General features: G+C 42.8%; 1 protein-coding gene across 2 annotated transcripts; it reads left to right on the plus strand.

Annotated features, from left to right (window-relative positions):
• The first annotated feature begins 1,655 nt into the window (after positions 1 to 1,655).
• Positions 1,656 to 16,525, plus strand: LOC105194067 (high mobility group protein DSP1). Of its 2 annotated transcripts, XM_011158794.3 has the most exons (6): positions 1,656 to 3,172; positions 9,101 to 9,148; positions 10,522 to 10,740; positions 11,474 to 11,637; positions 12,011 to 12,185; positions 12,431 to 16,525. In XM_011158794.3, exons 1-6 carry the CDS (start codon positions 2,447 to 2,449, stop codon positions 12,551 to 12,553), a joined length of 1,455 nt encoding a protein of 484 aa, XP_011157096.2. In that variant the 5' UTR covers positions 1,656 to 2,446; the 3' UTR covers positions 12,554 to 16,525. The 2 variants fall into 2 exon arrangements, with proteins under 2 accessions (XP_011157096.2, XP_011157097.2); XM_011158795.3 differs by lacking the exon at positions 9,101 to 9,148.
• The last annotated feature ends 33 nt before the right edge of the window (positions 16,526 to 16,558 follow it).

The raw sequence follows: 16,558 nt of genomic DNA on the forward strand, positions 1-16,558 counted from the left end.
TGGGGCAAATTCCAGCGAGCTAGCGAGAGCGTGGCGAAACTAAGGATAAAAAAAGGGAGAGAGAAAGATAGAGTGAGAGGTAACAGAAGAAAGAGCAATGATGACGACGAGGAGTCAGCCAGTCGGTCGCGATAGATGTGTCTCTTTCTTTTTTTCCTTTTTCCGCATGCTTCTCTTTCTCTGCCTAAAAGTTGACCTCGAGTTTCAAGGGTAGAGAAGGGTTCGCAGTCGTTTCTGCGCTTCCCCCCTCCCCTCCCCCCTCACCTTCCTCTCGTATCTTACTGGAGGGACTGTACGGCGAGTCGCGCGCGCGGGGCTCTCTCGAATTCTCTACGAACGAAGAGAGAGAGAAAGAGAGAGAGAGAGAGAACGGAAGAGGAGAAAGCGACGTTGCCTGTAGCGCGACGGCGGTAGACTCCCGCCATCCCCACCGGCGGTATACCGCCGTTCGATTGGCCGGTGCGCTTAGGTTCTCCTTTGTGAGCGGGCGGGTGAAAGCGTGCTTGGCAACGTCGCGGGAGTTTGCCGGCGTCCGCTGGAAGGAAGGCTAAACTGGCACGAGTGCGAGAAAGAAAGCGAGAGAAAGAGAGAGAGAGAGGGAGAGAAGGCGAACGAGACACCCGGCGGCAGAGGGACGTGGGGAGGACACGACATGGAAGACAGAGAAGGAGAGAGAGGAAGAAGGACAGACCGATAGACGGGGAAAGAGAGGAAGAGAGAGATGGTACGAGCCGCGTCCAGGCGGTCGGTCTGTTCTCTCGCCAGGTTCGCCCTCTGTGTGTGCGACGTCGCGTGTAGTGAGTCGCGGTAGAGGCGAGAGAGAAGCGAGTCTCGCGCGCGCGTACGCTTCTCTCAATGTGAAAAAGCTATTGCTACACTACTACCATTACAGACAAGCTGTCGCTACTAATACCACTACTCTATTCGCCACCGTCATCATCAAGCAGCGGCGTGCTCGTCGGATGTGCCGGCGTCGCGTCGCGCCGCGCCAAACCGAGCCGAACTCTGAACTAGAGTGAAATCAAGCCGAGTCGAGCGGTCGGAACTGTGTGGCGTGTTTGTAACGCGCAAAACAGGAGGAGTACCGGCGTCCCGCGGACGCGCGTGACGCGTCCCCCACGTCGCGCTTAAGCGCCGCGGAGCGTCCGTCATCGGAAAACGCTGTTGCTGCTGCTGCTGCTAGCTCCCCGACATTGTATCAAGGACGCGGTGTGTACACCCGTATCCTTGCGTCGGCGCCGCCACCGCCGCCGCCACCGCCGCCGCCGCCGCCGCTGGAAGAAGGAACCACCGTCGAACAAGCGAGTTTCGCCGCGGGACGGTATAGGGGGAGAGAGAGAGAGCGAGACGGACGATAGGCTGGATAGAGACAAAGAGACGGAGAAAAAGACAGAGAGAGGGAGGGAGGGAGAGAGAGAAAAAGAAGGCATGAGAGAGAGAGAGACGAAGCGAGCGTGAGCGTTCGAACGTCGTTGCTCCTCGTCGTCGATGGTGGGGAGGCAGAGGGAAAGAAAGAGCTAGAGGGGGAGAGAGAGCGCCCTCCCCTACCCACCCGCCCGCTCGCCTCCTCTGCCCGCCGCGCCGTACCTACTCACGGAGCTAACGAACGGTCGAGCGTAGCGTCGAGTAGACCGCATCCCAAGTATAACGTACGTACGTATATTCACGGGGAACTGAAGCTAAGCGCGCCGCGGCGTGTTCTACGCGCTGGTTACGCGTGAAGGGAAATTAAAAACAAAGTAAGAAAAGGACGGGGAAAACGTCGTTCCGCCTGCCGTCGTTCGCCGTTCGCGATGCGAGTAAGCGAGCACGGTCAAACGCGAGCGTTATAGTGATCGCGCGGTGTTTAACCGTCACCCGCGGAGACAGTGTTGTGTGACAGTGAGAACGCGTTTGAAACGCGTGCGTGTGGTGCGTGTCTCTCCTCTCCTGTCCAACATCTAAGCGTTCGTATCGGCGAGTTCCCAAGTGTGCGAATGTGAGACGGATTCCGTGTACGTGCGCGAGCGAGCGAGCGCGCGAGAAAGAGAGAGAGAGAGAGAGAGAGAAAAAGAGCGAACGAGCGAGAGAAAGAGGGTGAAAGAGAGTGAGAGAGAGAGAGGGAGAGAGAGGAGTAATATAGAGTTAGCTGTCTGTGTGCGCTGTGCGTGCACGCGGGATGTTACCGAGTTATGAGCGTACAAGCGTGCGCGTGTGCGTGTGAGTACTAGAAAGAAACGGAAAGACAGACAGAGAAAGGGAGGAAGAGAGAAAGAAAGACGGGACAGGAATAGAGAGAGAGAGAGAGGAAAAGAGAAAGGGAACGCTAGCGCGTGCATGTGTACGTGCGCGCGCGCGTGCGAGCAATTCCTCCGTGAATTTTTCTTTTCCCTCGCTGGTGTTGTGTCACCGGCGGGTAAAACGAGAGGCTGAGGACGCTGACGGACGTACGGACGTACGTCGCGATATGTCGGAGCACCACCGCGTGGCCGGTGGCTGGGGCACCGCGAGCCCGGGTAACCGAGAGGATGCCAGCGGCGGTGCCGCCTGGTGGCCCTCGGGCCTGAACGCCGATCAGCAGCAACAGCAGCAGCAGCAGCAACAACAGCAACAACAAAATCTACATCAACATTTGATGAATCAGCAGCAACAGCAGCAGCAGCAGCAGCAGCAACAGCAGCAGCAGCAACAGCTCGCGCAACAACAGCAGCAGCAACAGCAACCGCAACATCATCAGGACAACGTCCGAAGTACTGCCGCCGCGGTGAACCAACAGCTCTTCTCCTACAAAATGGCCTCCAGCTTCCAGAACCCGGCCACCACCGGCGCGATATCGAGTCCGGTCTCGACATCCACGCCGGTCGGCGGCGGCGCCGCGTGCATGAGGGGTGGATACGATTACAGGCTCGGTGCGGCGCCGGGTCCTGGACAAGGCGCCGCCGGTGGCGGTGGTGGCGGCGGTGGCGGTGCGGGTGCGGGTGCCGGTGGCGGCGCCGCCGCCGGCGTACCCGGCACACCTTCCGCACCGCCACCCGGCGTACAGTGGTGGTATCCAGGCGGAGTCATGGACGCCGCTGCCGCGCAGAACAACCTGCACCAGCAGTTGCAGGGCCAGCAGCAACAACAGCAGCCACAGCAGCAACACCTCTCGCCCATTACCACGCAAACGTCCACGCCCCCCGTTATGTCCCCGGTATGTTGCGAAGTACGAGTACGAGTACGGTGCGAGTAACCATACCCCAACGAAGTGCGCGCGAGCGATCTCTTTTTCCCGCGTTCTCGGCGAGCGCCGCCGCTGCCGCCACCGCCGTCGCCGCCGCTGTCTTCCCTCTTTTTTTTCTTCTTTTACGCCTTTGCACTTTTAGGCATCTCTCACAGATGCTTTCCTGCTATCGGATATCCACTTTTCCAGTGGTCGCGAATATCTAGAAATTCGACGAACAGATGGGTAACGGAAAGGCTAAAAACTCGCAGTAACTGTCAGTGTGATACTCGAGTCGCATTGTACTGTAAAATTCAGGGGTATGTAAGAATTGTCGCGCGTGAAATACAAATTCGTAAAAAGAGAATTTTTCCATGCAAGAAGAGCAAATATTCTGTACCTCTACCGCGAATTGAATTTTCGTCGAACAGCCTTGATCTAAGAAACGGCCGTCCGGTGACTGGTTAGCGTTTGTGCGACGCCTTTGTACCATGTTATAGTAGTAGATACGTAGGCCGAAACGCGACGACCTCGCTCCTCACTCCCTGTCCCCCTCGGTCCCTCTGCTCGCCGGCCTTTCGGCCACTTTCGCGCGCTCGGTGAGCGAACGAGCGAGCGAGCGAATGGCTGGCTATAACACGAAGACAGAGATATAGCCGGTTCGACCAGGTGGCCACGCGGCCACTTTTGACAACTTTTCCGAACGCCTCCATCGAGAGAGAATACGCAGCAGAATCTGTTCGTTTTAATAATGCTTACTTTTTAGATATCTTTACTATGTCCGTTATCTACACATGAGGCATAATAATGCCTGTCTATTTGAAATTAGCTGCGTTTCTGAGTTTTCTACAGTGCACGTAACGTATCGCGTATGAAAATCGAACATTGCTGCTAATTTGAGATAGGCAGGCATTATTATTCCAATATGTACCTTTCCTAATTCTATGTAATCTTGATTCTAAAATTATGAAATAATTTGTTTAGAAAATGCACGCACGCGCTTGCGTGTTTAAGGCACGAGCAGAAATTTTATTCAAAGAAATTTCTAAATATCACTTTGCATTCACTAAACACGAATTATTAGGGTTTTTTCCGCGAATCTTCAAATATCCTTAAAACGAATGGATTTGGTGTATCTTTCTCTGTCTCTCTCCCTGTTTGTCTCTCTCTCTGTCAGTGCCGAAGAGTCTTGTCCGATTTGTCTGTCTGCCGTCTCATCTCGCCACAGTGCTCGATTGTTGTCGATTTATTATTATTATTATTATTTTTTTTTACAATTGTCAGAAAGTGCAGGTTGAACGCCAGTTTTTATTTTTAGCGTCAACAAACCTGGGCAGGGTAGTTCGTTCTTAATTAATGAAGTGATGTTATGGACAATTCCAGCGAAACACACTTGCTTCACGTGTCGATCAACCGTTTCGTTATTCCTGCATATTTCTCTCGATACTAGGATAATTTTATATCCTATTTATCTAAATGGAAAAAAATATCAATGGACTTGTCGATAAACAACTCGCCTCGTTGCTTGCATCTCGAAGATATGTTAAGGAATTAAGATCGCCAATGGCGATAGGTCCAGGTATCAAGGGAAAAGTTAGGTATATTGGGATCCCTTCGGCTGTACCTGGGATAGGCTTTGATAGGCAACGACGAGGCGATCGTGGGAACGTGATTGCGATAATTACGATAAAAGGTATAAGCATGTACGTATCCTTCGTGTATTCTTATATGTCGTCTCGTGTATGCTTATAAAGGTAACTCGCGAGCTAACGCGGTGTATTCCTGTGGAAATTTCGCTTATCATCCCTTGCGTTTGCAATTCTGGGGTAAAAAGAGGGGGGGGGGAGGGAATATTGTTGGACAGAGGTATGTAATTTGTTTCGCGTAGTATTGATCGGTTTTCACCGATCGCCGACGATAATCTGCACTGAGAAGAAAAAGTTGTTAACTGAACTAAATGCGTTTAGTTGTTTATTTGATTCAAATATTATTTATTTGAGTCAAATACATGGTAATAATTTGAATGAATATCTGTACTTATCTCAACACGCATTTCTTTGAATTAACAATTGTTTGCTTGACAGCCAGTGACCACCGTATTTAGTTGAATGAACTAATATTTTTTTAAATCAACAATATTTTTTTCTTAGTGGTGGGAAGCTAAATTTTTCATCTACTGTGGAGGACGGAAGGAATTCAGAATTCTTCAGACAATGATTTTCCTAAAAGCAATTATGTGTAAACACGAGTTAAAACGAAAAAAAAAAAACAATTTTGTACAGCTTCTCTTTCGTATAATAGAGTATTTTGATCAAATGCTTTCTTTCTAATTCTATAAATATTCTGGGTAATTTCGAGCTAATTTTTCTCGACGAAAGTTTTATAATCGTTTCTACATGAAGAAAATGCCGAAGGTTTAATAAAACTGCCCGAGGTATTTGTTTTGTCGTTTTCAGAAAAGGCAGACGACCGACTAATCGGTCGGCTCTTTTGCCTGTTTCGGCTTGACAACATTCGCGTGAATTTGGGGGAAAGACGGAAACCCCAAGACCCTAGCCGGGATCTTATCTCATGCGAACCTGAAAGGATCCTCTCGACCCTTGTATCTCGTGAAGCTATTCTAACGGATATCGAGTTACATCTGGAAAAAGCACATTATTGCGATACATAATGCGGGCGATGGAGAGAGAGAGAGAGAGAGGGGGGGTCGGGGGTGGGGGAGGGGAGAAATATTCGGATGCTTGATTTTTCACCTCGTAATTCGAGGGACTATGTGCGCGTGTAGTTTACGAAGCCGAAGATTGTCTCAATTGTCAGCATATTCCAATGCCCAGTGTCGATCGGGTCCGGATTTTCGCGCGTTTCGTTGTTCTCGCGCTCCCGTCCCGACTCGCGCGCGCGGTTCTCTCACCCCGTCGCGTCCGTCCGTCCGTCCATCCGTACGTACGTACATCCGCCGTCCGCTATTGATTCCGGGTTTCGTGCGGCCTTCTTCATAAGTGCGTTCGCGTTCAGCAAGTCCGTCCGCGCTCGCCGCGTTGATATCATTCCCCGTTTTTTCTCCCGTCTCGCGATTTCATTATGGCGCTAAGTGTTAAGAGATCTGTTCCTCTCAACTGTCCAGCCCCCCATCTTTTTGCTCTCCGAGCGAAATAAGCGCGCATTCTCAGCGGACGTCGTGTGTGGCGAGTAAGAGGGGAGGGGAAGGTCGATGGAGAACGCAGATACTGCAGCTGAGCGGAACGAATCTAAAAATTTTGTCTAATATGAGGGGAACGGAAGTTACTCCTTAATTGAGCTCACGGACGCTTTTGTTTTAGGATTGTTTAGTTTACATTGATTGAGACCGCCCAGATTTGAAATTTAGATTTTGAGAATATCGGAAAGGATATACATGCATATATTTACATGGGAAAGCACATATAGCGAGTGCTACGAAACAAAAAGAAATTGCTTTCTGTAATATGAGAAGAATAATAGCTTTACCATTTAAATGTTAATGGAGTTTCATCGAAAACAATTATTTTTTTTCCATAAAATATTCATTATCTGCGTTATATTAACTTTTTAACTGATTACGAATTGCAATTTAAAATCGACTTTCTCTTCTAAAAAAAAAAAATCGCTCTTCTAAGCTTTGACGTTTTTTATGAAGAGCGACAGCCGAACTTTTCCTGCGAATTCGATAGGAATCCGAGCTCGCCACCTTCCTCTGGCAATCTCTCGATCTTGGCCGTTGATATTGACAGTGATATTGAAGTCGCGCAAGTCTTTTTTTTCTCACCGCGGAGTTAATCGGAGCTTGTAATAGTGCGACGAAAGCGGAATCTCGTCCCGGAATATATGCTAGACTACATATGAAAGTTCACATATGAAAGTACGTGATGAATGATCGGATCGATTATACGCACTTTCGAAATAATAATATTTAAGAGAAGCGACGTAATTTGCGATTTCGTACGATACCTCGGCCAAAAACTCTATCTAAAGGTTTGTCGTTAAAAGTCCTACGAAATCTATTTAAAAAAAAAATATATATATAGAGAGAGAGAGAAAGAGAGAGAGAGAGGTATCTTTGAAGTGGAAGATAGCAAATAGATTTGGCTCAAATAAAACCGGACTTCGATCATTCACTTCCGAAAGATTACATCGCGCTAGTGTATGATAAAACCTGTTTCAACCTCTAGCATGTAGTTAAGATATCTAGCATTTACATAAAATCGCCAGTGAGATATTCATTAAACGACGAACTGATTATTTTTCGCATTCGCAATATATATTGAACGCAGGGTTTTTTCGCCTCTTTTTTTTTTTTAGAAATAGGCTGTTCGACCTTGTATTGCATCACGCCAACAAATGTGCTTCACATGCTCTTTCTCATTCACTCGGTCCGGTTTCTCACGCGCGCGTACATTCTTTTCTTCAAACGGTTCCCGAGATTTATCCCCGCCCACCGTTGTGCGGGCAACCGAAACTTTAACACCGCAAACACTCGGCACAATTTACGCTTTAATTAACAGGCGCGCAGTAATGGATCCACGGAGTACACGTGTCCTAGAACTTAGCGTATACGTCGGTAGCTCTCTAGGAAAAGGGGTAATGGCTTGTGTCTATTTGAGAGAGAAAGAGAGAGAGAAATGCTGTCGAGAGTCACTCTCTTCAAGTATCGTACAAATGGACGTAGCACTGAAAAGTATACCGTGTAGTTACTTTCTTACTTGCACTTTTACTCTTTTACTCTCCTTTACATCCGAGTGTCACTTATGGACGGAGATCTCAAGAGAATACTTTGTAAGCGACTCGATCGGGTCTCGACAGTATTTTTTCTCAAATAGACACAGCAGCCATAATTTTTCACGAGCTTCTCGTTTCCGAATGTAGAATCTTTTATTACATCGCTTTAATCTCTTCATAATTTGTAAATATTTGTAAAAAAGGCACAAGGAAATTTTTTTACGATATGATATGTAAAAGAAATCAATAGAAACAAAACACCGAAGTATTTCTCTCGAGTTAAAAAAATATCAAAAAAATGCATTCAAACACGTTTTCGATTATTCTACTTGGAAGATTTTAAAATATTCTCAACGTTATAATACATTATACAAGCTCGTTAAATTTCGGATCGAGAGAACGCAACATTTTTCAATTTCTATTCATTACTTTTCGCAGGTTAATAAAAATTGATAAAAATTTGTGCGCAGAGCGTTTGCGATGAAAAAGTTTTCGGGTACGAAAGAACACCTGGCGAACGAGCGAGACCGCAATCGTGGTTCCAAACTCGAAGCTTTTGTTTTGGTTTTTTTTTTCTATTTATATATATGTATATTTTTATCATCGCGTTTGTAGTTGCCTCGTCGCGAGCATCTGACTTCCGTTTCGTGCCCAACGTTAAAATTATTATTTACATGGTTGCGAGACTATAAGAAACCATACGCCATAATGCAACGCCTGCGGCCCAAAGGGCATAAATTTTTAATCCCTTGCCATATCACAGTGCGAGAAGGAAAGCGAGAGGGAGGGAGGGAGGGCGAGGGATAAAAGTAACGCGATCGTTCCACCGCGAGATGTACCTTTGAAAGTCGTTTTTGCTCCTTTTCGTTACTCTCTCAGACATTGCGTACGTAGGTAAAATAGCTCCTAAGAACGCTCGCCGCCCGAATTGGACATTTAATTAATTAATTAACAAAAGTCAGACATAATTAATTAATTAAGTCAGACATATTTTATGTAATACGATATATTGAACCGCCCCATAAGTAATGCGGGCTTTCGCGGAAGGCCGGAAGGCACACAAGGTCCGCCTAAAGTGGCGGCCGTCCCGTTAGATCCCGTCCCGAAACGTGAGAGGAGCCCGCATCACTTATGGAGCGACTCAATAACAATATCGATTCTACATAGTAGTTATTTTGCCGGCAGATCTCACATCCGCACGTAGGTCAACTAGATTTCCGATTATTTCTGCAGGTACGTGGTAACTATTATTATCCGCAATCCGGAGTAATAACGGTCGATATATTGTACGTATAGTACAAGTATAATTGTGCTCTATCACGTCTTACGCGTGCTTTTTCAAAGAGAGCCCGGAGCAAGAGCACACCCGATCGGGTATATACGTCGCGCATATATCGGCGTGTATGGCATAAATATACAATAAACTCTGGTGGTGCGTGTTTCAATTACAGAAAATCATGTCTAAAAAAAGAAAAAAAAATGCACATTTTGTTTACACGTCTATCGCGCGACGCTTCTTGTCTGCTTTCAATTTGTCAATCGCGTCGTCAACGACGACGTTTTTGAAGGAGAGAATTCAATTATCGTTTTCTTTTATCTTAATGAGGACAACGTGGTGTGCACATGCATATGCGCGGTCTTGTCGAAATCTACATAAAATTTGTAAAGTTTGACTGTGACTCTCCGCAACGATGAGACTTGGAATGTAATAAATATATACAACAACCTGATAATATAATTATAATATAATGCCGATCTACATTCGCGGTATTATTACATTATTCTACGGCATTATGTGTAATAACAACGACGTAATAATTATGTACATAATGACAATGTGCTGTATAATATTGCACGTACGTACAATGTAATGACCATTGTTACTTGACAAAATCGAAAACGCGCGTTTGTACGGCGAGCATTGTTACGTGTGTCTCATTGTCAATGTGAGATCGCGGGCCGCAGCCGTTCATTAATTTAACACGCAAGTCGTATTACGTAAAGTGCGTAACGACACGTCTCAGTTATCGTGGATAACATGCTAAATTCGCTCGCAGCAAAGTCTAAGTGACTAATCTTTCGCATCACGGTAAAAAAAAAAAATAAGTCTTCAGTTTTTTGCGGTAGCTCGCGAAAAGCGGGGAAATTCTCTTCTCTCACCTCTTACGCAAATTTCTCATAATACGACGACACAGCGCGTCTTGCGCCGCGTCTTAACATAAAATAAATTTATACAAGAATTTTTATTGATTAAAAAATAGAAAGTCTCTATTTTACGAGCTAAATTTTTTTTTTTTCAAAATGTAAAAATAAATCATTTCTATTTTGAAATTGAAATTTTATTTTGATGCGAAAGTAGAGGATTTCTATTTTAGCATTTCAGCTTCTTTCAAATGCAAAAGTGGAAGATTCTTCTATTTTGAGAATTTAGAGATATTCTTTTTCATTGTTGAAATAGAGAAGCATTTCCGTCTCGGAGATCTCCTTTGATATAAAAGTCGAAGTTATTGCCGTCGTTGAGACTTGCTGTTTACAAAGTGTTAACAGGTCTTTCGTTACTTGCCGCGGCAGCGCTTTGCATTGTAGACCGTTTGCTTGGATTTCAGCACCCGATACAGCAGATACCGCAAAATAATCTTCAACAAAATAACGCTCAGAGTCTGCAGCGGGACAATATGCCGAGAGGAAAAGATTCGAAGCCAAGAGGACGGATGACAGCGTATGCGTTCTTCGTCCAGACATGTCGCCAGGAGCATAAAAAGAAGCATCCCGAGGAAAAGATCGTCTTCCGGGAATTCTCCAAAAAGTGTGCAATGAGGTGGAAGGTGAGATTACTTTAGACTCGAACTACTCGCTGTAATTCATTACACAAATTATGTTTTTATAGATACAACATCGCGTATAGAGAAGTACAAGTAATTTTGATATTGTTTTCCTTACGCGTAATACAAATCGAGATAGATTAATAGAGCCTCTTGTTAACGCTAGAATGAAGAGTCCTTGTCCAAGACAGAGTCCTTACCCAGACCAAGAGTTCTTGTCCCAATCCAAGAACTTGCTCAGAAGTGATCGCACACTTCGTTGGAGTTCTGTCGATTTCACAGCCCGAGGTGCGAGCGAGAGAGCGGGATGCGTAACGTTTTGTCGAAAGCCTTGTGGATTTATGAGAGCTACTTTGATCTTAGCCTCTGAATAAATACGTACGCTCAATAAACGCCAAATGCGCAACTACGGTATTTAAGCGCGTTGTTACGGGCTGACACGTCCCGCCTCGTTAAACCAACCGTCAATCTTCATCTCGTTCAACAGTATCAAGATTATTGATAAGGAAAACAGAGCTGATACATGCAAAAACCTTTCGCGCCGTGATGTCGTTAGAGAACGAGCCTTTAAAGTAATCATTATTCTGCGTGCACGTGACTATACACCAGAATATGACTGGTCGAGAAACTCTTATTTTCTCAGTAATTGAACATTTTATCGCACGTGGCTCGATCTGCGAGACCAACCGTATAGAAACGCTAACGCTACATGAGCAAAATACCTTATGTGTCGTAGACCATGTCGGACATCGAGAAGAAGCGTTTCCACGAAATGGCAGAGAAAGATAAGAAGAGATATGACACGGAGATGCAGAACTATACGCCGCCTAAGGGAGAAAATAAGGGCAGGGGCAAGAAACGCAAACACATCAAGGATCATAATGCTCCCAAGAGATCGCTGTAAGTCCTCATTATTCCACATACATAATGTATCTCGATTTCGAAAAAAATTTACTGATTAATATTTAAATATGCAGGAAGAACAAAATTAATTTGAGAATTGGAACGTAAACCAAAGTTTAATTTAGTTTTACTCATATTCCAAAGATATTCATAAAATTTAATTTCCAGATTTTTGTTTTTTTTTTAAATAAAAATTGCAATTATTTTTCTGAAAATTTACAACAAATTTTTTAAACTGAATTTAAATTTAGATTCCTTCTAAAAATTATACATTGTGATTTTCTTCAGTATCTACAAAAAGTCTAGCTTAGCATATTATCTGTGAATCCTTTCGATAGTAACAGATCGATTTCATGATTAATTTCATTAGGTCTGCTTTCTTCTGGTTCTGCAATGACGAGCGCGGTAAGGTCAAAATGCTGAATCCTGAATATGGCGTAGGTGATATAGCTAAGGAATTAGGCAAGAAATGGTCGGACGCAGATCCCGAAACCAAATCCAAATACGAGGCTATGGCAGAGAAGGACAAGGCTCGATACGAAAGGGTAATGCATTTTAATTTATCTTATGCTTTTAACAATTAATATTTCTAATTCTACTGCAACCTACTATAATGTCAGAAGCGAAAAGTCATGAATTATTTTGTATTACGTGTCGGAATATATTAAACCTCTTTTTTCACATTCTCACAATTTGAATTTGAATAGATTTTTGAGATAAATATTGAAGTTTTTCTTTTCTTTCTCTCCCCCCTTTTTTTTAATAAAGATGAGATATTTTTTTCTCGCAGGAAATGACTGCGTACAAAAAGAAAATGCAAAATGATGGTGCCCCAATGGTGGGAGGAGCGCAGGCGAACCAAACTATAATAAAAAGCGACAGCGAAGAGGAATGGAAGGAAGACGACGAATAGCGGATGCACGTCGAAATTTCTTCATCTATCACCCCGTGTCCTTCATCCTGAAAGCATACCTCACCTACTGTACGTACCATTGACCTTAGCGTGAGCGTACTTACACCACCATCACTAGGAGAACAAAGCAACTAACCACCAAGCAACCTACCAATCAACCTACCAATCAAGCTCTTCAACAATCCCCACCAACCAACCTCCTAATTCTTTCCCCGATTATTTACGATAATGATAAAGTAATCCGCGCTAATTATGGTAATTATTTTAAAAGGAAAAACTGGTATGCATGAGTGATGCGCGAGCATGAGCGAGAGAGGATTATTTGTGTGCGTGAACATTTGTACTTTAACATATTGATAGTAACGATGATGTAAAGCGGCTAGTAGGATAGCGGAAGATAATAATGGAAAAAAGAAATCAGATTCATGAGTAAAAAAACAAAAGCGGAAGAGATAAGAAGACGGCAAGTGCCCATACTTTCTCTCTCCGGATGGAAGGTGCAGGGGCTCAATCATTGTTGACTTTTTGCTCCGTCGACGCTATATTATATGTAGCTTAGTTTACTAATGACGAAACGCCGCGATAATGACGGTCCCGCAGCGCGAAGATCAAAAATTGTTTTAACACATTCTTTCAGATTCATTTTGAATTCATTACGAAGCTCGTCGATTTTATAAATGTTTTTTTTTTAATTAGTAGCATTATAAATCTAATTTTTTAAATAATTTACATCTTATATTTTTTCCGCAAGTATGCATGCAAATATTTTTTTGCAAGTATCGGCACGGGAAAAGTAGAGACCGCTTCCTAGGATCCTCGTTCTTCAGAGGGGCGCGTCATGTCGCGGCGTTGCAAAATTAATATACTATATTTTGGGGGATCTTTTTTTAGTTCAGTTCAATTCAGTTCAGTTCAGTTCAGTTCTGTTCTGTTCACTTGTTGTCAGAGCGTCGTTATGGCATTAACACATATACACATACACAGACACGTACAGACAATTGTTGTATATCCTTGTACAGAGAGCTTCATTTTTTCTTTCGTATATTTTTAGCAAATCGAGCATATTGAGCGCGCGTGATGGGGCATGGGGCCGCTTTACGCATATTTGCGAATATATAATTGATTTTATCGTGGTACACACATGTCTCTTGTAGTAGCTGTAAGTACGTTTAGAATTAAGTATACGTGTATCTTAACGCAGACTTGAATTCTCCGGCGACTCTCTACGTCTTTTTTAGCATATGATGATGTACTTTTTTTCGATTTTTACACGGCGGTGTTCAAGCCACGAGCCACCACGTGATTGAGCCTTAATTACGTAGCCGATGGACGATCGCTCCGATGCGAATTGGGAGAAACTGTGTGCGAGAGAGAAAGAGAGTGCGCATGTATGTAGCTCGCCCGCTTCTCTATTAGATCGTTGCATATGAGATGTCATTTTTCTAAAAAAGTTAACCTCTTTTAATAATCAAACCATATTTATGCATGTTAATTCTTTTACACAAAAGTATGCTACAGTAAATCATGATTTGCTTACTTTTTCCAAGTAATATACGGGAGAATTGATAAATTTAGCATATTATTTTTGTATTTTAAACATATTTCAATTGGACATTAATAATAAATTGTTAATGTGTTAATATTACCATTACTTATGCAATGTCGTGTTAATTCTATTTTATTATAATTATATAATTTCTACATTGGTTACGGATCCGGATATCTTTTTTGATAAAATAAGAATTAATTTTAAGGATAACTTAGTAATGATTTATTATTTAGATTTATGCACCTATAATGAATCGTGTGAAAAAAAGTGAATAATTGTACACAAAATTTAACGTCCGGAATATAAAGCTGGAAATACATATATATTTTTAATATCTTTTTATCTTTAAGTTTCCTACATTTTTTTGCTCATCGATTTTGTGAACATCACTAGGTTTTTTTTCTAATAATAGAATTATTAGAAACGTCAAATCGAGTTCTTTTTTTTCAATTATCTTAGATGCATCTTACATTATTTCGAAAATTAAAGATTATAAAATCGACGTTCATATAAAATCGACATTTCATGTGCAGGGACCTAATATTAAATCAAAATTAGTGACACGATATTCTAGTATCTCGTGGAGCAGCAGTATCGCCGCGCTAAGTCCTAACGTTTGTTTATCAAAAAACGACGACTGTTGTACTCACGAAAACAAAATTCCATTTTTTATTATAGATATCTGCGCTGTTTCGAGGCTGCCGGCAGCCTGTAGCTAACGAAAAAAGAATTCCTCTCCGATAAATCGATCGTAACTCCATGTTGGTTCTGAACACTTATTCTGTTAACTTTGAATTCGACAATACTAATGGAATCATGCTTATTTCGTCGTTTTTTTTTTTTTTTAAAGCTACGGTCGCGCAAGAGTGTTGAAATAAAATATGGATGGCGCAGTAAACATTAGACTTTCATCCTGGCATATAGCATCGAAATCGATACATGTGACTCTCGTGCGATCATAGCTTTAATTGCACCGCGAGATGACATTTTGTATTTTATTCTTCGTTTGACTTTTTCTCTCTTTCTCTCTCTCTCTCTCTCTCTCTCTCTGTTTTATTTTCTTAGCCCAACACTGAAGTGGTCCCTGCCCCTTGCCATCGCCATTCTCCCTCTCACATTCGTTTTTAACTCACTGGAAGAAATAAAAAACAAAAAAAAGTAGTAAAAGGGTAATACGTTCAAATCTCTCGTCTCGAGACTCTCACGTGAATGATATAATAACCGCCGTTTCCTTCGTTAAATCATATTCCCGGGAGTAATCGGAATAGGAGATAAGCTCCCCGCGAGGAAAAGGCGTTTTCTCTGTCTTGTACTGCCTCGAGTCATCTGGTGTACAGCAGGCTGTATTATAATAAATTATTGTGGTTTCTTGTAATATTAACATTCCTAGATCCTATAGCGTGTACAGTGATTCTAATCGCATTCGGGATTAGAGAGGGGACCGAGAGAGGAGCCGTAACCGAAGTAAAAAGAAAGAAAAAAAAAAGAACGAATGGAAAGACAGGAAAAGAAAAACAGAAATAGGATCTCACTAGTTTCTTCTTCTCTTCGTCATTGAATGACGCGAGATGGGTATACATGTAAACGTATGAAAAATATAACATTATATGTTTATATGTGTACATTTATGCTCGTGTGTATCTATGTATGAATTTTTAGAGGCTTTCTTATAATTGGGACTGACACACTCGCACCCTTGATATATACATATATATATATATATATATATATATATAATATATATATATATATATATATATATATATATATATATATATATATATATATGATATATACATATTTGGCCCGAAAAATTTGTCGTCACCTTTGTCAAAGAAACGTTTAAAGTCTCTCTTCGTCTCTCCCCCGCCTCCCGTTCCCTTTCCCTCCCCAACCCTAGAGCACATTGTCTCGCATTATCGACGTAAAATGAACAAAAAAAAAGAATGGTAAAATATAGACATGGATTCTACGGACTGATCAGCGGACCGATGAGCGGAACGTGCGAAAAAAAAAAGTAATCTGTTTTCTAGAGGGAGTTAGAGGACGCGGATGACAAACGACTGTAAAATATCAAATTGTAATATTTTAATACTGATTTGCAGATGTGCATAATTTTAACATATAGCTGGTTATAAAAGGGGGGAAAAAAAGTGAGCGGATTGTGAACTGACACTGATATTGTGCGAGACACGGTATCCGTTCGATTGGAGAGAACAGTTGTGAACGAATAAAAGGGGGGGGATGAAAAACGAAAAAAAGGAAGGAAAAAAACAAGAACGGAAAAAAAGCGTAAATATTTCGAAAAGAGGATCATGACATGAATTTCCTGTGTTATACTGCTAGGGGAATTATGATAGTTACACGAGAAGAAATGTTTGTTTTGTATATCTCTTAGGGATAAATAAACTTTTCAAAAAATACGCTCTCGACGACGGCTCTTCTCCCTCCTGGCG

Source organism: Solenopsis invicta, chromosome 14 (assembly GCF_016802725.1).
Source record: "Solenopsis invicta isolate M01_SB chromosome 14, UNIL_Sinv_3.0, whole genome shotgun sequence".
Taxonomy (NCBI): domain Eukaryota; kingdom Metazoa; phylum Arthropoda; class Insecta; order Hymenoptera; family Formicidae; genus Solenopsis; species Solenopsis invicta.

Bases quoted from the DNA above. Each gene is read 5' to 3' on its own strand.
- LOC105194067 (XM_011158794.3), top strand. From the start codon at position 2,447: ATGTCGGAGCACCACCGCGTGGCCGGTGGCTGGGGCACCGCGAGCCCG. The intron at 3,173-9,100 runs GTATGTTGCGAA...TTTTGCCGGCAG, and splicing joins CGCCCCCCGTTATGTCCCCG to ATCTCACATCCGCACGTAGG. The intron at 12,186-12,430 runs GTAATGCATTTT...TTTTTCTCGCAG, and splicing joins ACAAGGCTCGATACGAAAGG to GAAATGACTGCGTACAAAAA.